The sequence below is a fragment of the Anolis sagrei genome, chromosome X, assembly GCF_037176765.1.
Source record: "Anolis sagrei isolate rAnoSag1 chromosome X, rAnoSag1.mat, whole genome shotgun sequence".
Classification (NCBI taxonomy): Eukaryota; Metazoa; Chordata; class Lepidosauria; order Squamata; family Dactyloidae; genus Anolis; species Anolis sagrei.
This window is the reverse complement of record NC_090034.1, coordinates 23,583,811-23,605,439: the sequence shown is the minus strand read 5'-3', so window position 1 is coordinate 23,605,439 and position 21,629 is coordinate 23,583,811. Positions and strand designations below refer to the sequence as shown.

The following is a 21,629-nucleotide window of genomic DNA, read 5'->3' as shown; positions in this document are numbered from 1 at the left end:
GCGATGATTTATAGCTCAAAATACTGTACAGATCAAGTAGATATTCCGTTCATAATGCTGTGTATATTCCGTTTGGGGATAATGTATCTTAAACTCAACACTTCTTGACATATCAGGTTGTGAGGCTGATGTAAGACAACTAGTTTTGTGGTGTAAGATATCAGAACTGCAAGACTTTTGATTACTGAGAAAAATAATTTTGGTCTTTGTCTAATTAAGCAGGGTTTCTTTTCAATACGTGCACAATTGTGGTTTTGATTTGCTCTATAGCAATGCCAGTTGAACATATCATTGAACAAGTCTTGGGCTCTGTTGCAGGAATTGTGCATTATGTGAATGAAAGAGGGAAAACAAGCCAGGCATTGACTACAGAGAGTTCAATTCAAAAACTGCTGTTTATGGAAAATGATGTCTTGGTGGTCATAACAGAGACACTCCTTTTATCACTTCATAAAATTTCCCTTGAAGGAGAAACAGAGGAACTCTTGAAGGTAGGTAATGTATACTATAGGATCATTGATTTAACACACACTTAAGTCTAAGATTTGGTTGTTGGGGTTTCTAACAAGTGATAGACTGACACAATGAATTGCTGTAGACTAGGCATATTTTGTATATAATTTACAATGTATAAAGCTCTGAACCCTGTATATTGGAAAGAAAAATAACAGTATTCTGTGCCCAGTTTTGTTTACATCCTCTATTGAAGAGGCCCACACATCCCTGTCTTACCTTTTGGTGTTCTCCTCTAAGCAAAGTCTGAAGAGAACCACTAGGGAGATGGGTGTGCAGTCTGAGGAGGTTCTGGTTGTCATTTCCTTCTCAGAAGAAGAAATTTTGGACCAATGTTTTCTCTCTTGCGATTTGCTTGGAAGGCTTGGAAGGTTTGGTGCAAGAGTGTTGGTTCCTGAGGTGCTGAAATGTGCCAGATCCGACCTAGAACCTGACACAGCTCAATATGACCACTCAGTGAAACATAGTTCTACATAAGCAGCATGTTTTTACTTGCCCTAGCTGAAATCCATTGATGACTAGCTATGTAAAATATAAATCCTGGTTTTCAATATTGTTATCTCACAGGATATATTTTATCGTTAGGTAAAGCTGAGTGGGAAAATTGGTCACCCTGCTGATATTATTTTGACTGACCATAGCCTTCTTATCACTGCAACAGGGGAACCAGTTGTCAGGTAAGAAAACTCATGAAAGGTTTCATTTAATAAATAACCTGTATGTGTATATATAAACTTCTTTATGTTTGTGGACTGTTTTTCAAATAAATATTGTTAAAATGTTGTGTAAAGCAGTTGACTTAGAACCAAAGAAATGAACAGAGAGCCAATACCTGCCTTTTTTTGCTGTATTGTGAACAATAAACCTCCATTTTTGAAAAAAGGCTATTAAGTGTATACGATATTATATATTATCAATCACTGGTCTTATGGACAGTATTGAAAAAATGACTATAGTATTTTGGGTTGTTGTAAGTTTTTCAGGCTGTATGGCCATGTTCCAGAAGCATTCTCTCCTGATGTTTCACCTGTCTCTATGGCAGGCATGCTCAGAGGTTGTGAGGTCTCACAACCTCTGAGGATGCTTGCCATAGATGCAGGCAAAATGTCAGGAAAAATACTTCTGGAACATGGCCATACAGCCCGAAAAACTTACAACAACTCAGTAATTCCGGCCATGAAAGCCTTCGACAATATAGTCTTTTGGCTTTAGCCTCCAACCATGGGTATTACACAGGTATACCTCAGTTAACAAAGTCTCTGACAAAGAAGCTTCTTTTTACAAGGTCCTTTTTAATCCAATTTTTAAACAGCAATTGAATGATGGTAGAGCAATACTGTAGAAATGCACACTTTCAGTTGCTTGGTTGCAGTAATATTACTACCATAAACAGAAATAATGGGATTTTCTTCTAAGACAATCCTATTCCATCTGTCTGTGCCAGGCATAGAAATAGTCCCTTCTCTGGGATCCCTTCTGGCTCATTAATTAAAAGCAAAACTGCCCTGTATCATAGCCAGTAGTGGGGAATAGAGACATTGTAGTCCAGTAGCCCACCGCAAACAGCCAGCCCAGGATAGTGCTAGATGGTACTGGCTATTACGTTGAGTCATTTTCTGTGATTTCCCTGGAGCGGCACTGAATGACATAATAAGATCTTCCTTTGTATTGGGAATGGCTGCAAAATAGAGGAAATTAGCAAACAAGGTGCACAAGAGCATTGCAATCTAGCTCAGTTTCTGTACAACTTTTGTTATTTTTCCCCACCCAAGTCATATCTTATAGGAAACTCCTATTGATTGCCTTCTTTGCTCTGTAGATTCTGGGACTTGGAGCGAGGTGAGAACTATGTAGTGTCTCTGGATGAACAGTTCGGATTTGAAGTAGGAGAATGTGTCAACTGTATTTCCTATTGCAGTGCTAAAGGTGAGAGATTTTGTTGCACTGATTTTCAACATCCTATTCATCCTTATTTACAGACAGACAGCATTCAGTGGTGATTTACTGGAGTTCATAGGAAATCATGAAGTAAACTGAATTATAGTACTTGTTTTTGTTATAGTACTTGCCTTAGAACCCTATAAGTTCAACTTTTGTTTTCCTTAGTTTTTTTTTTTCATTTCAGCAGTAAGATTTGGGATGTGATAGGATGCATTTTGCTACTGCTGCCAGAAATAAGCAGTCCGTTTAAAGCCCCAGAAATATACTAATCTTGGAGAAAATGACACCGTATGATCCAGACAACTACCTCTGTAAACCTGAATGATCACATTCTTTCCTACATAAAAAACAAGATAGTTACTCATGTATAAGTCTAGAAATTTTAGTCAAAAAATCAACTAAAAAAACCTGGGTCAACTAATCCATGAGTGTGAGTACTGTTTCTTAACCGTTCTCAAAAATGAATCATTACCTTTTTAAAAAAAATCTCAGAAGAGAGGCAAAAGGCAAGAGCTTAGGGAGAACCTAATAAGAACCCGGTTTTTAAAAATTCTTTTCTACTCTTAGCATTTTAAACCCTTGCTTCTCTGCCTTTTATGGGCAATCTTTGTGGTTTACTACTTTGTGTCTCTATATTGCTTTTCTGTGTCACTCTCTAAATTCCCTCTTCACCTTGGTTCCCTCTTCACCTTTTTGAGATAATGTATTTTCTACTGAAGTTCCACTTCGTTTCCTGTTGATTTCAGTGTTTATTTTTTCCTTTTTTATTTTTGAATTTAAGTGTTTATTTATAAAGACATTTACATACTGCCTTTTAGCACCTCCTCCATAAGTGCACTTAGGTGGTTTATAACAATAACACAAAATACAAAAATGAGATCATAGAAACAAACAAAAGATAGCACCATTAGCAGACAAATTAAATGCACTTTAAAACCTAGTAAAATTTATATTATCTTCATTGCCCACATAAGAAAAAAAACTAGAAAGCATTAACTATGGTGAGCCTTACAATTATTGAAAGCAGGGGCAGTTACATTTCAAAATCCAAGGCATCGTTATGTTGTTATGAATCTGGGTTAAAATCCCTGTGTAATTTCCATTTAAGAAGGGCAAAATTTACCTTGAGAAGAGGAAAAGAATTACTAATGTGAGAGTAAAAAATATGCATATTCAAAATGTTAGTTTTCCTGCTGGCGGATACCTGGTTCAACCTTTATATCTCACCAGAGAATTTACCTGTCTGCTTTTATAATGATAACAATGACAATTATTATTATAATTATTATGATCACTATGTCCACCTAAAAGTCTGAGCCAAGTCCACATCAATCACACAAAATTGTTGTTGTTGTTATCATTATTTTATGTGATTAATGCAAAGCTGGCCCAGACCCTTTAATGTGCAAGAAAGATTGGGAACCCTCCAGTGTTCTGTGCCTCGTGTCTCCTTTGTCACAAAAAGCTCCCTTGCACACTGTTAGGAGTATAAGAGAGCCTTTTGTGACAAATATCCCTGTGACGATGTGTAAATTTTATTCCTTTGGTTATGTGTAATTTAAACAGTAGTTTATGGATGGTAAGTATGGGGGATTATGTTTTGTTCAAGATGGTGGCTTGGCGTTAGCTGAGTTGCCATAGCAACAGGGGCAGAGCCAACTGCCTCTTCACGGGGCAGCTGTTTTGAAAAAGTCAGTCAGTAAGCCAGTGAGCTACTGGGAAGACTGAGTCTCTGGGTGGAGATTCAGGGAATGTGTCTGTAGCCGGTGTGCTATAGGGAAGACTGAATCTCTGGGTGGAGATTCAGGGAATTAATTGGTGACCAAAGGGGTTACAGAAAAGGACCCGGTAGTGATAAAACTACAGGGGGTTATTGATTCTGAGTTAAGAATCAAGGTTTGGCTGGGAGCCAATTCTGTTAATAAGCCTTTTAGCTTATTTGTTTTATTTAGGACAGTTGTCCAGAAGAGTTACATCTGCTTATAGAAACCTCTTGAAGTCTGTGCCTGAGATTACTCATGAAACCTTATTAATGTAACCAATCAAGATTTGTGCCTCTTGTGAAGAAACAGTTAAACATGTTATACTCCTGTTAAAATAAACTTGTTACTGTTTTCCTCAAGCCTTGCCTGATACAGTTTCTCTCAAGGCAAACAGCCTGCATAAGAAGTAAAGTCAAGCCAGGGACAGTAAACGCTACGCTATCAAATGAATAAAGCCTTCTGTAATTAATAGTCCCTTTATAAAATAGCTCCTAAGCTGATATTGATCGTTGCCCAGCTTTCCTCACACATTAGGTGGCAGTAAGCTTTAACCACACTCTTTCACAATCCCCATCCCCCTTTCCTTCTTGTCTTCCTAGTAGGTAGCATGATGGAAATGTGTGTGTGTATGATCTTCATGTAATATGATCAGTATGGTATATTTGACAGGTCTTTTATCAGGTGGCACAGATAAAGGGAGAATAGCTATGTGGAGGAAAACATCACTCTCCAGCCAAAATACATGGTCGCTGGAAGGAAAGGACAAATGGAAGCTTCAGGCACCTACTGAGTTGGAAGGGAATATCATTCAAATACAGGTAAACAGGTCATAGATTTCTTTTTTGTTTTGAGGTGGATAAAGAATGGTTTAATCTCAATGCCAATGCCTATTTGTACTGCCCCCAGAGTATCTACTGAATTGGGGCTGCTATAGACATGAGCCCTTATCTTCTCCTTGACTATAATAAGCCTTCATAGTAAGTCCTCCAGTACATCTTTTTTAACCTTTGTTTTTCTATATTCATCCTAGTGGGGATCGAAGAAAAATTTGTTAGCTGTAAACACAACCAACTCTGTGCAGATCCTTAGTGAGCAGGCCATGTGTTCGCATTTCCACCAGCAAGTGGCAGTGGTGCAGGTTTCTCCAAACTTATTCAGCGTGACTTCTTTTAGCGACAAGATGACTGAAAATCTCCGTCTTGACATGCGGGTGAATGGGGTTTTTGCCACTAAGGTAACTTGGCATCACAACTGATTGACTGGTGTATGATTGAGAGAAGGGAGAGAGGACGGACTCAATGGAAGATTTTAGACCATGATTTGCTGAACTGCTCTAACAAAAACTCTATATATGTTTTAAAAAGAAAACACAGCCCCAGAATATAGTTGTTTATGTGAGCAAACTGAAGCAGGACCTTATGCCACCTGTTGTGATAAAAGCTTACTGTGTCTTTTAAAATGGAAAGGAAAGAAAGGGGGGTATATAATACAGTAAGTTTGATTGTCATAACATGATTGAGATCTTCCTTGAGGGGGAATTCCATAATTATCATTCAGGTACATCCACAATAATGTGTCTGTAATCCAGTAACCATTCTGTAAGCAAGGGGATGGTTCCTTTTTTATCTAAGAATTAATACTTAACCCTAACTTTTATCAAAAATTAAACTATCTGCTTCCATAAATAGAGTAGCAAAAGGTCTTTTGAATGTGGAAATAGCAGCAACCAGGAATAACTGGTGCTCTGAGGTGGTACTTAGTGCCTTCATCTCCATAGAATGGATCTGCAGAGTGCTGCGCAGAGTGCCAAACATGTAAGATAAAGGTAAAGGTTGTCCCCTGACATTAAGTCCAGTCATGTCTGACTCTGGGGTGTGGTGCTCATCTCCATTTCTAAGCCGAAGAGCCGGCGTTGTCCATAGACACCTCCAAGGTCATGTGGCCAGCATGACCACATGGAACACCGTTACCACCGGAGCGGTACCTATTGATCTACTCACATTTGCATGTTTTCGAACTGCTAGGTTGGCAGAAGCTAGGGCTGACAGCGGAAGCTCACGCCAAACATGTACCCTCTACTTATTCACAGGTTGTACTAAAATCCGTAGTTTTGGCTTCAAAACCTGCCCTTGACTCATATGTGAGGTGAACTTATACTCAAGTGTATATGATACATTAAGTAATGAAGTGCATCAAAGAATTTCAGATAAAAATCAGCCTGTTTTCATAGCCACTTTGAGTCTCCTTTGGGAGAGATAAAGTGGGATATAATAATAATAATAATAATAATAATAATAATAAACAACAAGAACAAACCAAGCCTTTGTGTAGATCATGAAAAACTATGGATTATGTGTGCCACAATATTTGTGTGTGCCAAAATATTTAATTATCCTGATGCATAATCTTGTGATGAATGACTATTGGCAGGACAAAATGCAGAGAAATGGAATGGCTCCGATTGTCAAAGCAAGGCTGTATTTTTATCATCATAGACCTGAGCTCTTCTCTTATCCAGTTCTTTGCCTTGTCTTATCTCAGGTCAGGTCCTTCTTTCTCCTAGCCTTGTGATCTTAATCTGAGGTTTATGTTGGATTTTCTAATATGAGATGATTTTTTAAAAAAAATGTAAGCTCTACTATGTCTATGGAAATAAATGAAAATTAGATGGTAAACTGACATAATAGTCAAGACATATAATGTGTAATTTGGCCCTAATGTGGTAGCGGATAGATGCTAAGTCTGAAGTAGCTTTATGCATTTTCTAAGTGTGTTGTTCTCCCCTCGATTTTGTGCAAATCTTAGGATGCTGTAGCCTTTTGGAATGGAAAGCAAGTTGTTGTCTTTGAACTTTCGGGTGCCACTTTACGAAATACAGGTATGATCTGAATAAAAAGATCAGTGGAAGTGGATTTTAGATAAACATTCTTATGTATCTTCAAATCATTTCTGATTTATGACGCACCTAAAGCAAACCTATCATAGTTGTCTTCAAGAAGAGATTAGATAGGTACCTGCTGGGGATGCTCTAGCTAAATTTTCTGCTTTGAGCAGGACTTTGGATAGCCTTTGGAGTTCCATGCAATTCTATGATTCTGTGATTATATGTTATCCTAGCCACTTATTCAGGAACATGGGAGTTTGTAAAAAGCTGAATTTTAGTTTTCTGTGATGAACATTTATAGTTCTTAAAAATATCACTGAATTGTACACATTCTTGAGAGCAATTGGTCAAATACAAAGAAACTAGGAGAAAAATACTATATTGTGTAATTCTGCAGAATATTGCTGAAACAAGATGGTTTGTTGAGTGGAAATTTAAATTGTATGTGTCAAATATGTTAAGATTGTGATGGAAAACTTCTCTTTTATTTGGTATTGCTCCAGGTTCTTTCAGTTGTGATTCTCCAGTGCTGGCTATGCATGAAGAAAACCTTTACACAGTTGAGCCAAATCGGGTCCAAGTTCGCACCTGGCAAGTAAGAAAGCTGATATTATTGAGTTATTGTGAGTGTCTGTCTAAGAATTTAATTTTAGAGGGTACCAATCAGTAACTGGTGTTGGGAAAGTTTTCCCCAAGATTATTACTTCCCAGCAAACAAATATGACAACAACAGCAACAACACTTTACTTATATTCTGCCCTTCTCCCTGAGGGGACTCAGATTACAGTATATAAGCAGAAAAAGGCAAACATTCAATGCCTTATTACAATGATATACAATGAGACACAAACACACAGACAAAGGCAAAGGCTTCTCCTTTCATTTTTGGCTCTTGGGGCGGTGATTATCTCCAGCTCTGGGAGGAGGTGCTCTTTCTCTATTTCTAAACTGAGGAGCCTGCATCCATAGACACTTCTAGACTGCGTGGCTGGAATGACTGCTTGGAGCTTTTTTTTTTTTTTTTTTGCCTTTTTCTGCTCAAGCTATTGAACTACTCACATTTGCATGTTTTTGAATTGCTAGGTTGGCAGGAGCTAGAGCTAACAGCGGGAGCTCACCCCATCTCATGGATTCGAACTGCCAACCTTCAGTACAGCAGTTCAGCAGCACAAGGGTTTAACCCATTGCACCACCACAACCCCTATAATCCTCTCCCATCCTCTCCCTTGATTGAGGTGGAAATTATTGAAGACATGGAAGAAATTGTGTATGTCTCATTCTTCCAGATTTTCCTCCTGGCCTTTCACAGCCTTATTAGTAGGATATGCCATCCTGGAAAAAGACAGTACTTTGTTGTTCTGCAAGAAACATATTCTTTTTAATGAGGTGTAAAATTTAGGCATTTAAAAAAGCTTCCATTACAGATATGGCAATTTCAGGAGACTATAGAATTGAAAACAAAGAGGGGAACGATTATGGAATATCAAGACCTGCTAATTCTGTACTTCTGAAAATAAGGGAACTGTGGTTCAGGCATTGATATATGCTCTGGAAGCAATTTCAGGCAGAATGACAAAACACCTGAATGAAATCACCATAGTGAAATTACCATAGTGAAATCAACCAGGGAAATTGCCTCATTGATTACTAGATCTTTGGGTCTAATCTGAGGCAAATTCCATTCAATAACATCTGGGAAACAAGATGACAATAGTAAGAATTTCTATAACAACAAATATATAGCTAATAGTTTATGGTGAAAGTCGTAGAGTGACAGAACTGAAACTTTAAAATAAGACTCTATGCATGTCTCTCCCTCCCTTTTTCGCACTCTCTCACACACATATGCATTCATGCATGCAGGGGTATTTGCTGCTTGTTAGTGGTTAGCAAATGAAATTGAGATAAGCCACTTTGGTCTTTGTGGTGATTTTTAAGAAAGAGGGGAAGTTTGAGTTTTGAAGAATTTACTCCTCTTCCATTCCAGGGCACAGTTAAGCAGCTACTAGTGTTCTCTGAATCAGAAGGAAATCCATGCCTCCTTGATGTCTGTGGGAATTTCCTGACAGTGGGAACAGACTTGGCAAACTTCAAAATATTTGATCTTTCTCGCAGGTACAAATAAGACATAACATTGGGGGGAAAGAAAGAGCTCCATTCTGGATTATATAGAGTCTTTTCTAACCCTGGACTGTTTCATAGCTATGAATTAGGGTGTAATACTACTTTCAACACAAGGAAAGATTCTGCTAGCACAAAACATTGCTCCCTTTGCTACGTGCATACAGAGAGGGAACCTGCAGGTAGCCTCTGCAGAGCGCTGTCCATATTTGCTTGTTTATGTAAAAACAGGAAAAAGGGTATGGAATAGAGAAGGGAATACCTGCTGTCTTACTTAGAATTGGTATTTGCGTGATAAATTAATATGTGCCCACAGTGAACCATGGATTTATTTTTCTGGTCAAAACAACTAATGTTGCTCTTAAGGCAGAAATCTTAAGGCAACATGGAAAAAAACACTTTTGTAACACTCAGTAGTTTTTTCATAACTGTGAAAATAGATCACAAGGCCTGCAGGCGGAATACAACCCGCCACGTCATGTTATGTGGCTTTCTCCAGATGCTGGACTACAGCTCCTATATTCCTCATGACTAGAGCTGATGAGAGTTGTGATACAATAACATGGAAGACTGCAGTTTGTTCTGTTGAGTCAGGAGAGTGGGGTTTGGATTGAGAGACAAGGCTTCCAGATATGAAGCCTGACTTTAAAATGTCCTTTAACCTTTCCCCATCCTCAGAGCCACAAGGTCTGTTGGGTAGCAATTCCTGTTATCCCCAGATAATAAAAAGGGATGGAAGTTGTCATTAAAGAACATCTTGGGACCCAAAACGGGTAAAACCTAAAGAGCAGCGACCACTATGTAAGAAATACATAGTTGACCCCCCATCCATGGATTCAACAGCTCTTTGAAGGCAACCAGAAGGCTGATGTAGCCCTCAATGAACATGATTTTGATATCCCTGATTGTTCCAATTCTTCTGACAGAGAGGCGAAAGTGCACTGCAGCAGTAAGGCTCTGACAGATCTGCTTCCAGGTACCGGTGGGATTACATCTGTCAAATGCAATGCAAGTGGAAACAAAGTGAGCATTCTCATCAACAAGGTGAGCTTGGGCTGTATTTTTTGTTGTTGTTTGGGACATGTTTTCTTGTAATTAAGGCCTGAAGCAACATCAGAGCCTACAGAGTTGGAAGGGCCAACTATTCCAACCCCTGTTATGTAAGACATCCATGATGACTACTTTGAAGTGCATTTCTTTGCATTTTAATGTTTAAACTAGAGATAACCAGTAGGCTGTGTGAGTGAATGTTTTACATTTTTAGGTCTAGAATTAGAAATATTCTATTTTTTAAAGATTCAAAACTGTTTTTAAAAATTGCTCAGGAGCGGCTCTAAACCCAAGAATATCAAGGCCTTTATGCATATGTATTTATGTGTTGTTCTTTATTTTTCTCATTCCCCCGAGTTATTATACATTTCCCCCCACATCTAACTCTTCCTCTGTATACATTTGTAGGCTGATGGGAGTCTTGATTCCAAGATCTGTTTCTATGACATTGAAATGGATACAGTCACCTTGTTTGATTTCCAGTCTGGCCAACAGAAAGATGGCAGGGAGATTTCCTCCTTTGGACAGGAAGCTGAAGGGTGAACATTTTTCTTAATGCTTACATTATTCTTTGAAAAAGCTTACTCTGAAATGATTTTTTTGTTCCATTACTTTGTGCTATATAACAGTGTTACCTTATTCACAACTTGAATAAAGTAAGCGTGGAGAAGGGAAACCCTATCCAACTTACTGAGCTCATTAGAGGAAAGGAAGAGATCTCTATCTATACACATAAAAGTGAAAATATGTATATGTGTGTATGGCTGACGTGTCCCACTTACACAGACAAGCTCTTGCCCCCACAAACAGCTATAGCTCCCACTACTCAGGAGACACCAATGGCCATCCCTCCAGTGCCATTACAGGTTACAGTGAGTGCCATGAACGCAAACTCCTTACTTCACCCAAGTGAAGGCTTTCATATGGGAACAATTTCATCTTAGATTTTATGTGTTTCCTCCACCACAGACATCCCAGTGTTTCAGACTCTCTCCATTGGTGTGGAATTTGCATGACCCCGCCCATTGCCTCCCTTAACCCTTTCCTATTCTTTTCTATGGCACACAGCAAACAGGAATTGACCAGCAACTGAACATACTAGAGTGGTTTGGGGAGAATTCATCATAATTTATAGGAGTTGTGGGTCCTGAAATGTATAGTATTCGAATATTGGTGGCTTTTGAGGGGAATTGGCCTGGACATTTTGGAGTTGTGGGTACTGGGATTTATAGTTCACCTGCAATCAATGAGCACGCTGAACTCCGCCATGGAATTGGACCAAACTTGGCACACAGAACCCCCATGACTAAGAGAAAATACTGGAGGTCTTTGGGGGGGGGGGAGTCACCTTGATTTGGGGGAGTTGTAGTTCACCTACATCCAGAGAGCACTGTGAACCCAAACACTGATGGATCTGGACCAAACTTGGCACACATACTGATATACTGAAATTTAATTACTGGAGGGGTTTGGGGAAAACTGACCTAGCATTGTAGTTCACTCACAACCAAAGAAACTGTGACCTCCACCAATAATGGACCAGGACCAAACTTTGCACACAGAACCCCCAAGACTGACTCACCATAGTGGGTGTTGTAGTTTACCCTGCAGCCAGAGAGCACACTGAACCCCACTGATGATGCATCTAGAGCAGTGGTTCTCAACTTGTGGGTCCCCATGTGTTTTGGTCTTCAATTCCCAGAAATCTTAATAGCTGGTATACTGGCTGGGATTTCTGGGAGTTGTAGGCCAAAACACCTGGGGACCCACGGGTTGAGAACTACTGATCTACAGCAATGTAACAATGAAACAATCTTCAAAAGCATTATAGTATTTTTAGCCTAATACAAGTTTAATTTAGAGTAACCTTATCAACATCCCTCCAGTTTGTTTTTTCATTGATTTTGGAGTTGATTGTTGACTTCTTTGTGGGCTGCTTTTAAACACAAATATTTTGTATAAATCCACTTGAGGGCACTGTGAAACTATCAACCGGCATTTCAAAATGTTGTCAGTTGCTATCAGCAATAAGCTTGCCATTTAATATTGAACATTTAGTGTACATTTTGATAGAATATGTTTATTATATTAAGATGTATACTATATCAGTTCGAAGGGAAAGCCCCAGAACCAAAGGACTGTAGCCTCAACATGTTAATATTATAGTTATAGGAGTAAAAATAGTATTTCTATAGCAAGATGCATATTATGTCTGCATTTGACATGATCTGAATATTCATTAAAATTGCATCTGTATATCCCTCTAAAGTATTTTTAGTATACATATTGAGGCTATAGTGCGGTTTCTTTCATTTAGTAGAGAGTTAGTGTACATTTTAATATACAATATATTAAAATGTACACTAAATCTGTATTAAATTGGCTGTCAGTTGGTGTCACCAGTAAGATTGCCATTTAATATAGCTCCCATCATGTACTGAAACTCTAATATTATTCTGTTTTAGTTTCAATAAATGCAGTGGTCTGTGTTTTATTCTGTTTGCATTCTGTATTTTCGGTGCCATTTATGGGTTTTACGAAGTATGGTTACCCGGATTAATGCCTGTGTTGTCTCAATAGGAGAAAAATCTCTGATCTTCCTGAGCTGTGGGATCACATCCCTGTTAGTCACTTCTGGGATCAAAATGAGCCGAGGCTTTTCATCTGTGAAACTGTCCTTGACCCAAATCAGCAGTCCCTGGACAAGAAACAACAATCCACAGAAAGCCTAGTATGTCTTTTTGTTGTTGTTCATATCTCATTGGGCACTACCCAGGAATTGTTTCATGCTGACACAGTTCTAGGCATTTAACTAGCATTTTCAGCCATGTGCCATGTGAGGGAGAGCCGAAAACCTGGAAATTATCATTCAAAAGACTGATTCTGATTAAGTGCAATAGAAAAGAGCTAAAATAATAAATAGAGCACCCTTGATAAAGGTTCATTCTTGTCACATCAGTTAGCTGCCCCCATCCCCTAGACAAGGTGGGATCACCTGAATTAGAAGGCTTGTTTTATCTAGAGAGATCCCTAGCTAATTTCTTTCTATAATGAAGCCAATATGAGGAGAGAATGAGAGGTAAGTAATTTGCAAAACAAACAAAACAAAACAAAACCAAAACCAAAACCAAAAACTAACAACAGTGCAGTAGTAGAATACACTCTAAATGAAGGGCCCAAGAAGAAGCAAACCTTTCCCTTTTGTAATGTTTTTTAAAAGTAGAAGCATCAGTCCATAAAGCTATTTTGCAGATTTCCTCCAGTGGAGCATTTATGGAGAAAGCTGCAAACTGAAATGAACTCGAGAGGGGAGAAAAGCAGGGTATAAATAAAGATGATGACAATGACATAGTCCTAGCAAACTATATGCAATTTCACTCACTTTGTTAGGGTTGAGTAATTGCTCATGTCTGTGGTCTTCATGTTTAATACTTTGTTCATTTTTGTTTGGATAATGCCCTTTCTTAATAAAATGAAATATGAGAAAGAAAACTGAGAAGGAAGATTGGATTCAGCTGGGAAAGTACTGAAGGAGGAGGGGGTCCTTTTCTGAGAGAAAGTACTGAAGGAGGAGGGGGTCCTTTTCTGAGAGAAACAAGTTGCCCGACTGAAAAGTTTCTCCTACAGACAAGGGGAAAATTATTTCTTTCAGGATTCTGCAACTTCATTGGATATGGGAGACGTTATTATCTTCATTTCATTCTGTTCATTTTTAATTCTGCCACTTCTCTATGTTCTTGTAGTATTTTCAATAGCAGTTTGATACTATTCACAGGGTCGTCTGCAAATGCCTTTGTCTTACATATATTTTCAGAAACATTAATGTTGAGTGGCCAGTTGTGTTGCAGTCTACAGGCAGTCCCTGAGTTACAAACTGTTGGAAGTAGAAAGCTTCGCAAGCCTCCATTAGTTATTTGTTATGTATATAATGGTGCCCCCGGTGGCACAGTGGGTTAACCCGCTGAGCTGCTGAATTTGCTGACCGAAGGGTTTGAAGCTGGGGAGTGGGATGAGCTCCCATTTTTAGGCCCAGGTTCTACTAACCTAGTAATTCAAAAACATGCAAATGTGAGTAGATCAATAGATACCACTCCAGTGGGAAGGTAACAGCGCTCCATGCAGTCATGCTGGCCACATGAGCTTTGAGGTCTCTGCACACAATGCCGGCTCTTCAGCTTAGAAATGGAGATGAGCATCACCCCCCCCCACCCCCACTGAGTCGGTCGTGACTAGATTTAATGTCAAGGGGAAACCTTTACCTTTTATATAATTGCTTATTGTATTGTATATGTGTGTTTTCTTGCAGTTTTCTTTTAACTCTTTGTTGTGGGAGGGGCTGCAGATCATGTGATCAGAACTGGGATTATTCAGGGCTCAGACTCCATTTTAGAACTGTTTTCTTTAGACTTCAGAAGGAACAGTATGCTTACAGACTCCTTTGGACTTTCAGACTAGACAGAGACTCTATTAGAGATGTTTTAGATTATGGACTGCCCTGTGTTACCTACACATAGAAAGTACTTCAAATTCTACCTGTAACAGGATTGATAAACAAAGTACCTGTATGCTGTTTGTGAGTAAAGAAACGGTTACTTTTTAAGAAGTCTGCTCATTTTTTACTCTTGAGAGCATGATTTGAAAGGCAAATATATTTTAAGGGGGAGTAGATGTTTTTGGGCAACTAAGAAGACGCTTCTGAAACTTTGCTGTACATAGTTATGCTTTTTTGTGCTTTGTCATATCTTTGTCTCTAACCATTCAAAGGCATACCTGGGCACAGCAGTTTAACAACTGAGAAACCTAGTTACCTTGCATGAACACCATTTTATGAAAGGTTATGAGTTGTAACTGGTCATGCTTTTTACCAAAAGGTTATGGCAACATTTTTCAAAAGTTTGTGACTTCTAACAAGGTCATGCCTTTCCAAAGATCATAAAATCTCCAAAATGTTCTGGAGATTTCCATTTTCTAAAACAAACATCTGACTTACAAATGATTCATATTGAAGAACATGCCTGAGACAATAGGAAGTGAGAGAAATCTACCCCTAGGAAGGGAAATCCACTCCTGAAAGAGTTATTATTACATGGAAAGGGGGTCTCCACTGGAGCTTTTTCACCAATCCATGTTTTCCCAACAAGCCCATTTTTTCAAAATCCAATTCTGATAGGGACAGAAAATGAACAGGGGCACAGAGAGCAAAACAAACACCACAGGGGTGTTCACCCTTCCTTATGAAATCCAGAGCTAATATATATATGTGTGTGTGTGTGTGTGTGTATGGCTGAAGTTATACTTTAAAAAATTTCCTGTTCCGACTTCCATACAAATTCAAAGAACAAACCTACAAAACCTGCTTTGTTTATAAATTGGGGATTGCCTGTATATATTTTTTTTTCGAGAGTAAACAAATAGCTTAACAATCTAACAAAGCAAACATTAAAAAATTGTGCCACTAATTCCCAAATATTATTCTTTTTTGCTTTCCAGGTGGATGCTTTGATTATATGCTTTTTCATTACTGAAGAGCATGGCCTTTTGCTGCAGGACAGCTTTCCATTGCCATCATCCTACCAGTCTCTCTTAGGCATGGAGGTGCCACATTACTATTTTTCTAGAAAGGTGAGAAAATGAAAGAGGTCACTTCTGAAATCCTAGCCTCTCTTTGCATGCTGCAAACCTGTGCAACTCTGGAGTAAGTAATGATACACTCATAATAGAGCAGAGCTACTGAAAGTGATGATCCCTGACACATTTCCAGAAAAAGAGACAGCTGTAACCAATGGGTACAAATGTGCCAGTCCCTGGTTCATTAGACCAAAAAACAAAACAACTCCTCCCCCCAAATAAACAAAACAAACAAACAACCCTGATCCTTCACATCAGATAACATAAGAAGTACCGGACTGGAATACTGATTTTAAAATGCACAAATATTTCTCGGCACAGTGTAAAATTCGAATGTCACAGTCACTGTTGGCAGGTTTTCAATCCAATATATATTAAAATGAAGGAACAAGTGAATAGCATTAATTGTGGGTGGGTTACATGACACGTATACATTTTAGATGTATGCAATGTCACTGCGACATTGCATACGTGTCGCAGTGACATGTATGCAATGTATGCTGAAGTGGGGCAATTATGTCAAGGGCCGTTCTCCAGGACTTGGATGTTGTTGTTCTTTAATTTCAGTTGATAATCCTTTGAAGTTTCATGGTAGATAGAGGATATTGAACCCCCCTCTCCCATACCTCTTCAAAGTGTGTCTTCTGGGAACTTAACCTGATAGGATCAAGTATTGTTGTGGTACTAACAGAAGAGAGGTAACTCCTTGGATAATCGGCACCCCCTGCCTTCTCCTGATAAAGAAAATTATTATCATATCTATAGAGGAAGTGGGAGAAAGAATACAAAGTTATCAGGAGCTTCCATCCAGCTCCTGATAACTGTACCACCAGAGGAAATAGTGAGCCATGAAGTTGCATTGATGTAGTATTCTGGGGAATTCAGATGGGTAGAACAGCTACAAGGAGGACAGTGCATACTAGAAAAATCAGCAATTTAACCTAGAGCAGCATTTCTCAACCTGGAGATCAGGACCCCTGGAGGTCAGAGGGGTGTCAGAGGGGTCGCTAAATACCATCAGAAAACATAGTATTTTCTTTTGGTCATGGGGGCTCCGTGTGCGAAGTTTGGCCCAATTATATCATTGGTGGGGTTCAGAATGCTCTGATTGTTGGTGAACTATAAATCCCAGCAACTACAACTCTCAAATGTCAAGTTTTATTTCCCCCAAATTCCACCAGTGTTCACATTTGGGCATATTGAGTATCTGTGCCAAGTTTGGTTCAGATCCATCATTGTTTGAGTCCACAGTGCTCTCTGAATGTAGGTGAACTTCACCTCCAAGACTCTAGGTCAATGCCCATCAAACCCTTCCAGTATTTTCTGTTTTTCATGGGAGTTCTTTGTGCCAAGTTTGCTTTAATTGCATCATTGGTGGAGTTCAGAATGCTCTCTGATTATAGGTTAACTATAAATCCCAGCAACGACAACTCCAAAATGACAATTGGGCGTATTGGGTATTTGTTCCAGATTTGATCTAGTAAATGAAAATGCATCCTGCATATCAGCTATTTACATTATGATTCATAACAGTAGCAAAATTACAATTATGAAGCAGCAACAAAAATAATTTTATGGTTGGGGGTCACCACAACATGAAGAACTGTATTAAGAGGGTCGCTGCATTAGGAAGGTTGAGAAACACTGTTGTAGGATCACTTTGTACCAGCAGCATGGGTCCTACCCCCTAATTGGGCACTACAGGTGATGTGGCATGGGACAATGCCATATCTTCTCTATTCCCGATGACAGGCATGGCATCACTTGTGCTGGACATGCAGCTTACCCTATCTGAATTACAAATGATACTTGGAATCAGTGGGACTGGGACACTTCTAATTTAAAGACTCTTGCACACAAATAGCATGAAAAGGCAAATGTTAAATGACTGACAAAAGACCTCTATAAGTTTCTACAAGTGATCTTTATAGCTGCAGTAGTAGTGTAACATGAGGCTTTTTAATTTCACTATACCGCCTGTCATTTCAGTTTATCTGTATTACTCTGCATATTGTTTATTATTTTATTTGCACTTCTTTCTTTTTTCGTTTCTGCTACCTATAGTTATTGTTTTGGAGGGGAGCTCTCTATAAACCTTATGTAAGTATTATGAGCTGTCCTGCCTTCATTATTATTTGTTTTCATTTCAAGGGCTTCTTTGATCCAGTTCCTGTTTGCTTTATTCTGCATATTTATTAATAATGCTTTTTGGGAGGTGATCATTTTTTTTTTCTGAGGAAAGTCGATTTGCAGATATTATCATATTGGCATCATGGAAACCTGGTGGAATGAGGCTCATGGTTGTAATATAATTAATTTCTGAGAAATAGACTAAACAGAAAAGGAGAACTTAGCAGCACTATACAAAACCTTTACACTTGTAAGGATTTCCATGACTTAAAGCAGTGGTTCTCAACCTGTAGGACTCCAGATGTTTACCAACTGTTTGGATTTCTGGGAATTGAAGGCCAAAACACCTGGGGACCCACTGGTTGAGAACCACTGATTTAAAGAATATCTGGGTAGAAATTAAGGGGGATAATACATTCCTGGAAAAGAAGTCCACATATTTAGAAAAGAGAGATATAATAGTAATGTGAAATTTCAGCTATCCTAGACTAACAGTTGGAAGATATCCCAAAGGCTATCTGGTCAACTCACTTACCATGTAGGAATACGCAATCAAAGCACCCCCCAACAGATGGCCATCCAGTCTCCACTTAAAAATTTCCAGCGAAGGAAACTCTACCAGACTCACAGGCAGCATATTACACTATCAGATAGTTTTTACAGTCAGGAATTTCTTCTTAATGTTTATATGGAATCTTCTTTCCTGCAATTTGAATCCATTGTTCCATTGAGTACTAGTTTCTGTGGAACAGAAAACAAGCCTTGCTCCTTCCTTCTCAATGGAACATTCTTTCAAACATTTAAGCATGGCTATAATGTCTGCTCTCAGCCTTCATTTCTCCAAGCTAAACATATTCAGCTCCTACAGCCATTCCTCATAGGGGTTAATTGCCAGACCTTTCATGGTTTTGGTCGGCCATCTCTGGACTTGTCAATATCCCTTTGAATTGTAGTGCCCAGAATTTGGTGTCACCTGCAAATTTTGTAAGTATGCCTTCCGTTTCACCATCCAAGTCACTGATAAACATGTTAAACATGATTTGCTGTGCATTGTTTGTTCTTGTTTTGCTATATAACATTTCTTCCTTTCAGCCAGAAGCAGAGAAGAAAGATGAGATGGAGCCTGGTGTGATATCGCTTTACCAGATGGTGGCCAGAAGGCCGATGCGCGATTTCATTGGTCTGGAAGAGTGTGACAAAAGTACGCTTGACGCTGTGCTTAACTTCAGCTTGTATCTTACAATTGGCGATATGGATGAAGCCTTTAAATCCATCAAACTTATAAAAAGGTAGGGTCAGTACTCGATTTGAATGTGATTGTTGATGGTGTTTATTTTCTCTTTCTCTTACTAATAAGTGTCTTCATTCTGTTTGGAGCCTGTTATCCAGATTTTAGGCATGATTCGATTTGATTTAGGATGTGATTTGGTTGTTTTGAGACCAGTTTTCCATTGAATGTGCTTGTCTTATGTGTGTTTGCCCCGTGCCTCATTGTAGTTATTCTTAATGAAAACTTATAATTAGGCCGCACAATAAAGAAATCACAGATGTGCAACCATATTTTGGGCAAAACCCATCTCTGCCTGCTACCTCCACCAGGAGGAATTGCCATTCGATGCCTGTCACTTCCGTCTGACTCCTTTCTCTGCTTCTTCAGCGTGATACCTGTGGTATTTCCTGCACCCACGCAGCTGTTCGGATTCTTCTTTTAAAGCTTTGTTCAATTAGGGACTCCAGCCCTGCCATCTCCATCAGTTATATAACACGGCAGCGAGGCTTGAGGCTTTAGCTCCTTTTGCCAATGGAAGCGGCAACCTCGGTATTTGCTCCACTTGCTACAAAACGACTCTCGGTATTGACTTGGCCTGCTTCCTGGAAACAGGAGGTTGTCCTTTCAACCCTTATGAAGCCACCTTTTGAACCAATGGCTACTTCCGACATATCTCCCCTGCCCTGGAAGACTGCCTTTTTGGTGGCTGTCACTTCTTCTCGTCATACTAGCCAGCTCACAGCTCTGCGGATCAATGACCCCATCTCAGGTTCTATAAGGACAAGATCATACTTCATATCTTTTTTTGTCTAAGGCAGCATCTCAGTTTCACATGTCTCAGGACATTGTTCTTTTCATTCCATTTCCAGATCCTTCTATGCCTCTTGAGTAGTCACTACATCTCCTTGATGTATGCAGGGTTCTTGCTTTTATGTACATCGCATAGCTCCACTATGGAAGTCGCTGAAACTTTTTATCGAGTTCTGCAAGGATACCATAGGTCTTCTGGTATCTACTCAAAGATTGGGAGCATGAATTGTCTCAACTATCCACCTGGCATACCAGTTGGCAGGACTGGACTTACCTGTTCAGATCCATGCACATTTTACCTGGGTAGTGGCTGCATCTACAGCATTCTTGCATGGGGTGCCACTAGATGACATTTGTTGGGTGGGTATTTGATCAAAATTGCATGCATTCATCTCCCACTACAAACTGGATTTGGCCATCAAAGAACATATGGCGTTTGGCAGAGCGGTTCTGTTTTCTGCATTGGCATGATGCCTACTGTAATGTATTGGCCTACCTTAAAGGTTGTTGTAAAAGGTAGAAAATAGGCCCAGCTTACAAAAGGTAAGGAGAAAGGTGAGTGGAGCAAGCAGGCAGCCTCATAGCCAGAAGTGCAGTTTGATTGGCTAATGAAATTGGAGGGAAAAACTCAGTAACTGGAGATGGGCGGAGCCAGAGGCAAAGAGAAGATGCTGAGGCAGCCATTTTGTGATCAGTTAGAAGTTTGGTGTGGAAGAAGAAGGGTTAGGAGTTTGAAGGCAGGAAGTTTTGGAACTGTTAATGGTTTATGAAAATTCCTCTTTGAGGGCAATAGTTAATAGGCCTCTATAGTGATTAGAGTGCTGTGTGTGGAAGGAAGGGAGATTTTAAAAGTTTTAAAAGATCCTGTTTGGATTTGTGTGTGTGTAACTTTGCTGTAAGAAACTCAAGATAAAAGTACCATCCTCTGTAAGAAGTGAAGCCTGATAAGTTATCTGAAACCATTACACATATTAACTGTTCAAAATAAACAACATTTTCCTGTTTTATTCCAATCGAAGTCTTCATGTGGCTCTTTAAGCATTCCAGTGGAGGAGGTAGCCTATTAAAATAATAAATTGCTGGCAGCAAAAGAAATATTAATAAATATTTGGAGGCAGCAAAGGCAAAATATAAAATACAGTAGTTTCCCACTGACTGGCCTTCTGTGTGTGTGTGTGTGGGTGGGTGGGTGGGGGGGAGGTGCACTCTGATTTCCTCACGGCTTCACCTTGGGCCAGACCTTGTCGTTTGTCCTCCATCTTGTGTGTAGTATGCCCGAGGCAGATTCTGCCTGCCCTCACTCCATTGTTATAATTGGTGGCAGTTATACCCACCATCTGTGGTGCAGCTTGCTAGTCTACCACAGGTGCGTACTTCACAGGGACCATGCTGAAGAAAGTAAGGTTGCTTACTTGTAACCATGTTTCTTCGAGTGCTCACCTGTGAAATTCGCACAACCTGCCCATCCTCCCCACATACTTTTATGCCGTTGTTTGCGGCTGCTCCTTGCGGTACAGAA

General features: G+C 39.4%; 1 protein-coding gene across 3 annotated transcripts in view; it reads left to right on the top strand.

Annotated features, from left to right (window-relative positions):
• Positions 1-21,629, top strand: part of IFT140 (intraflagellar transport 140) — an 84,119-nt gene that overhangs the window by 6,869 nt on the left and 55,621 nt on the right. For 2 of the 3 annotated variants that reach the window (XM_060786385.2, XM_067460608.1), the window contains exons 7-20: positions 319-491; positions 1,099-1,190; positions 2,333-2,439; positions 4,887-5,035; positions 5,248-5,451; positions 7,023-7,095; positions 7,605-7,696; positions 9,089-9,216; positions 10,149-10,266; positions 10,681-10,811; positions 12,853-13,003; positions 15,763-15,894; positions 17,965-18,000; positions 19,123-19,319. In XM_060786385.2, coding sequence (XP_060642368.2) covers positions 319-491; positions 1,099-1,190; positions 2,333-2,439; positions 4,887-5,035; positions 5,248-5,451; positions 7,023-7,095; positions 7,605-7,696; positions 9,089-9,216; positions 10,149-10,266; positions 10,681-10,811; positions 12,853-13,003; positions 15,763-15,894; positions 17,965-18,000; positions 19,123-19,319 — 1,783 coding nt within the window. The remainder of the gene's footprint in view (positions 1-318; positions 492-1,098; positions 1,191-2,332; positions 2,440-4,886; positions 5,036-5,247; positions 5,452-7,022; positions 7,096-7,604; positions 7,697-9,088; positions 9,217-10,148; positions 10,267-10,680; positions 10,812-12,852; positions 13,004-15,762; positions 15,895-17,964; positions 18,001-19,122; positions 19,320-21,629) is intronic. The other variant, XM_060786386.2, reaches the window with a different exon arrangement.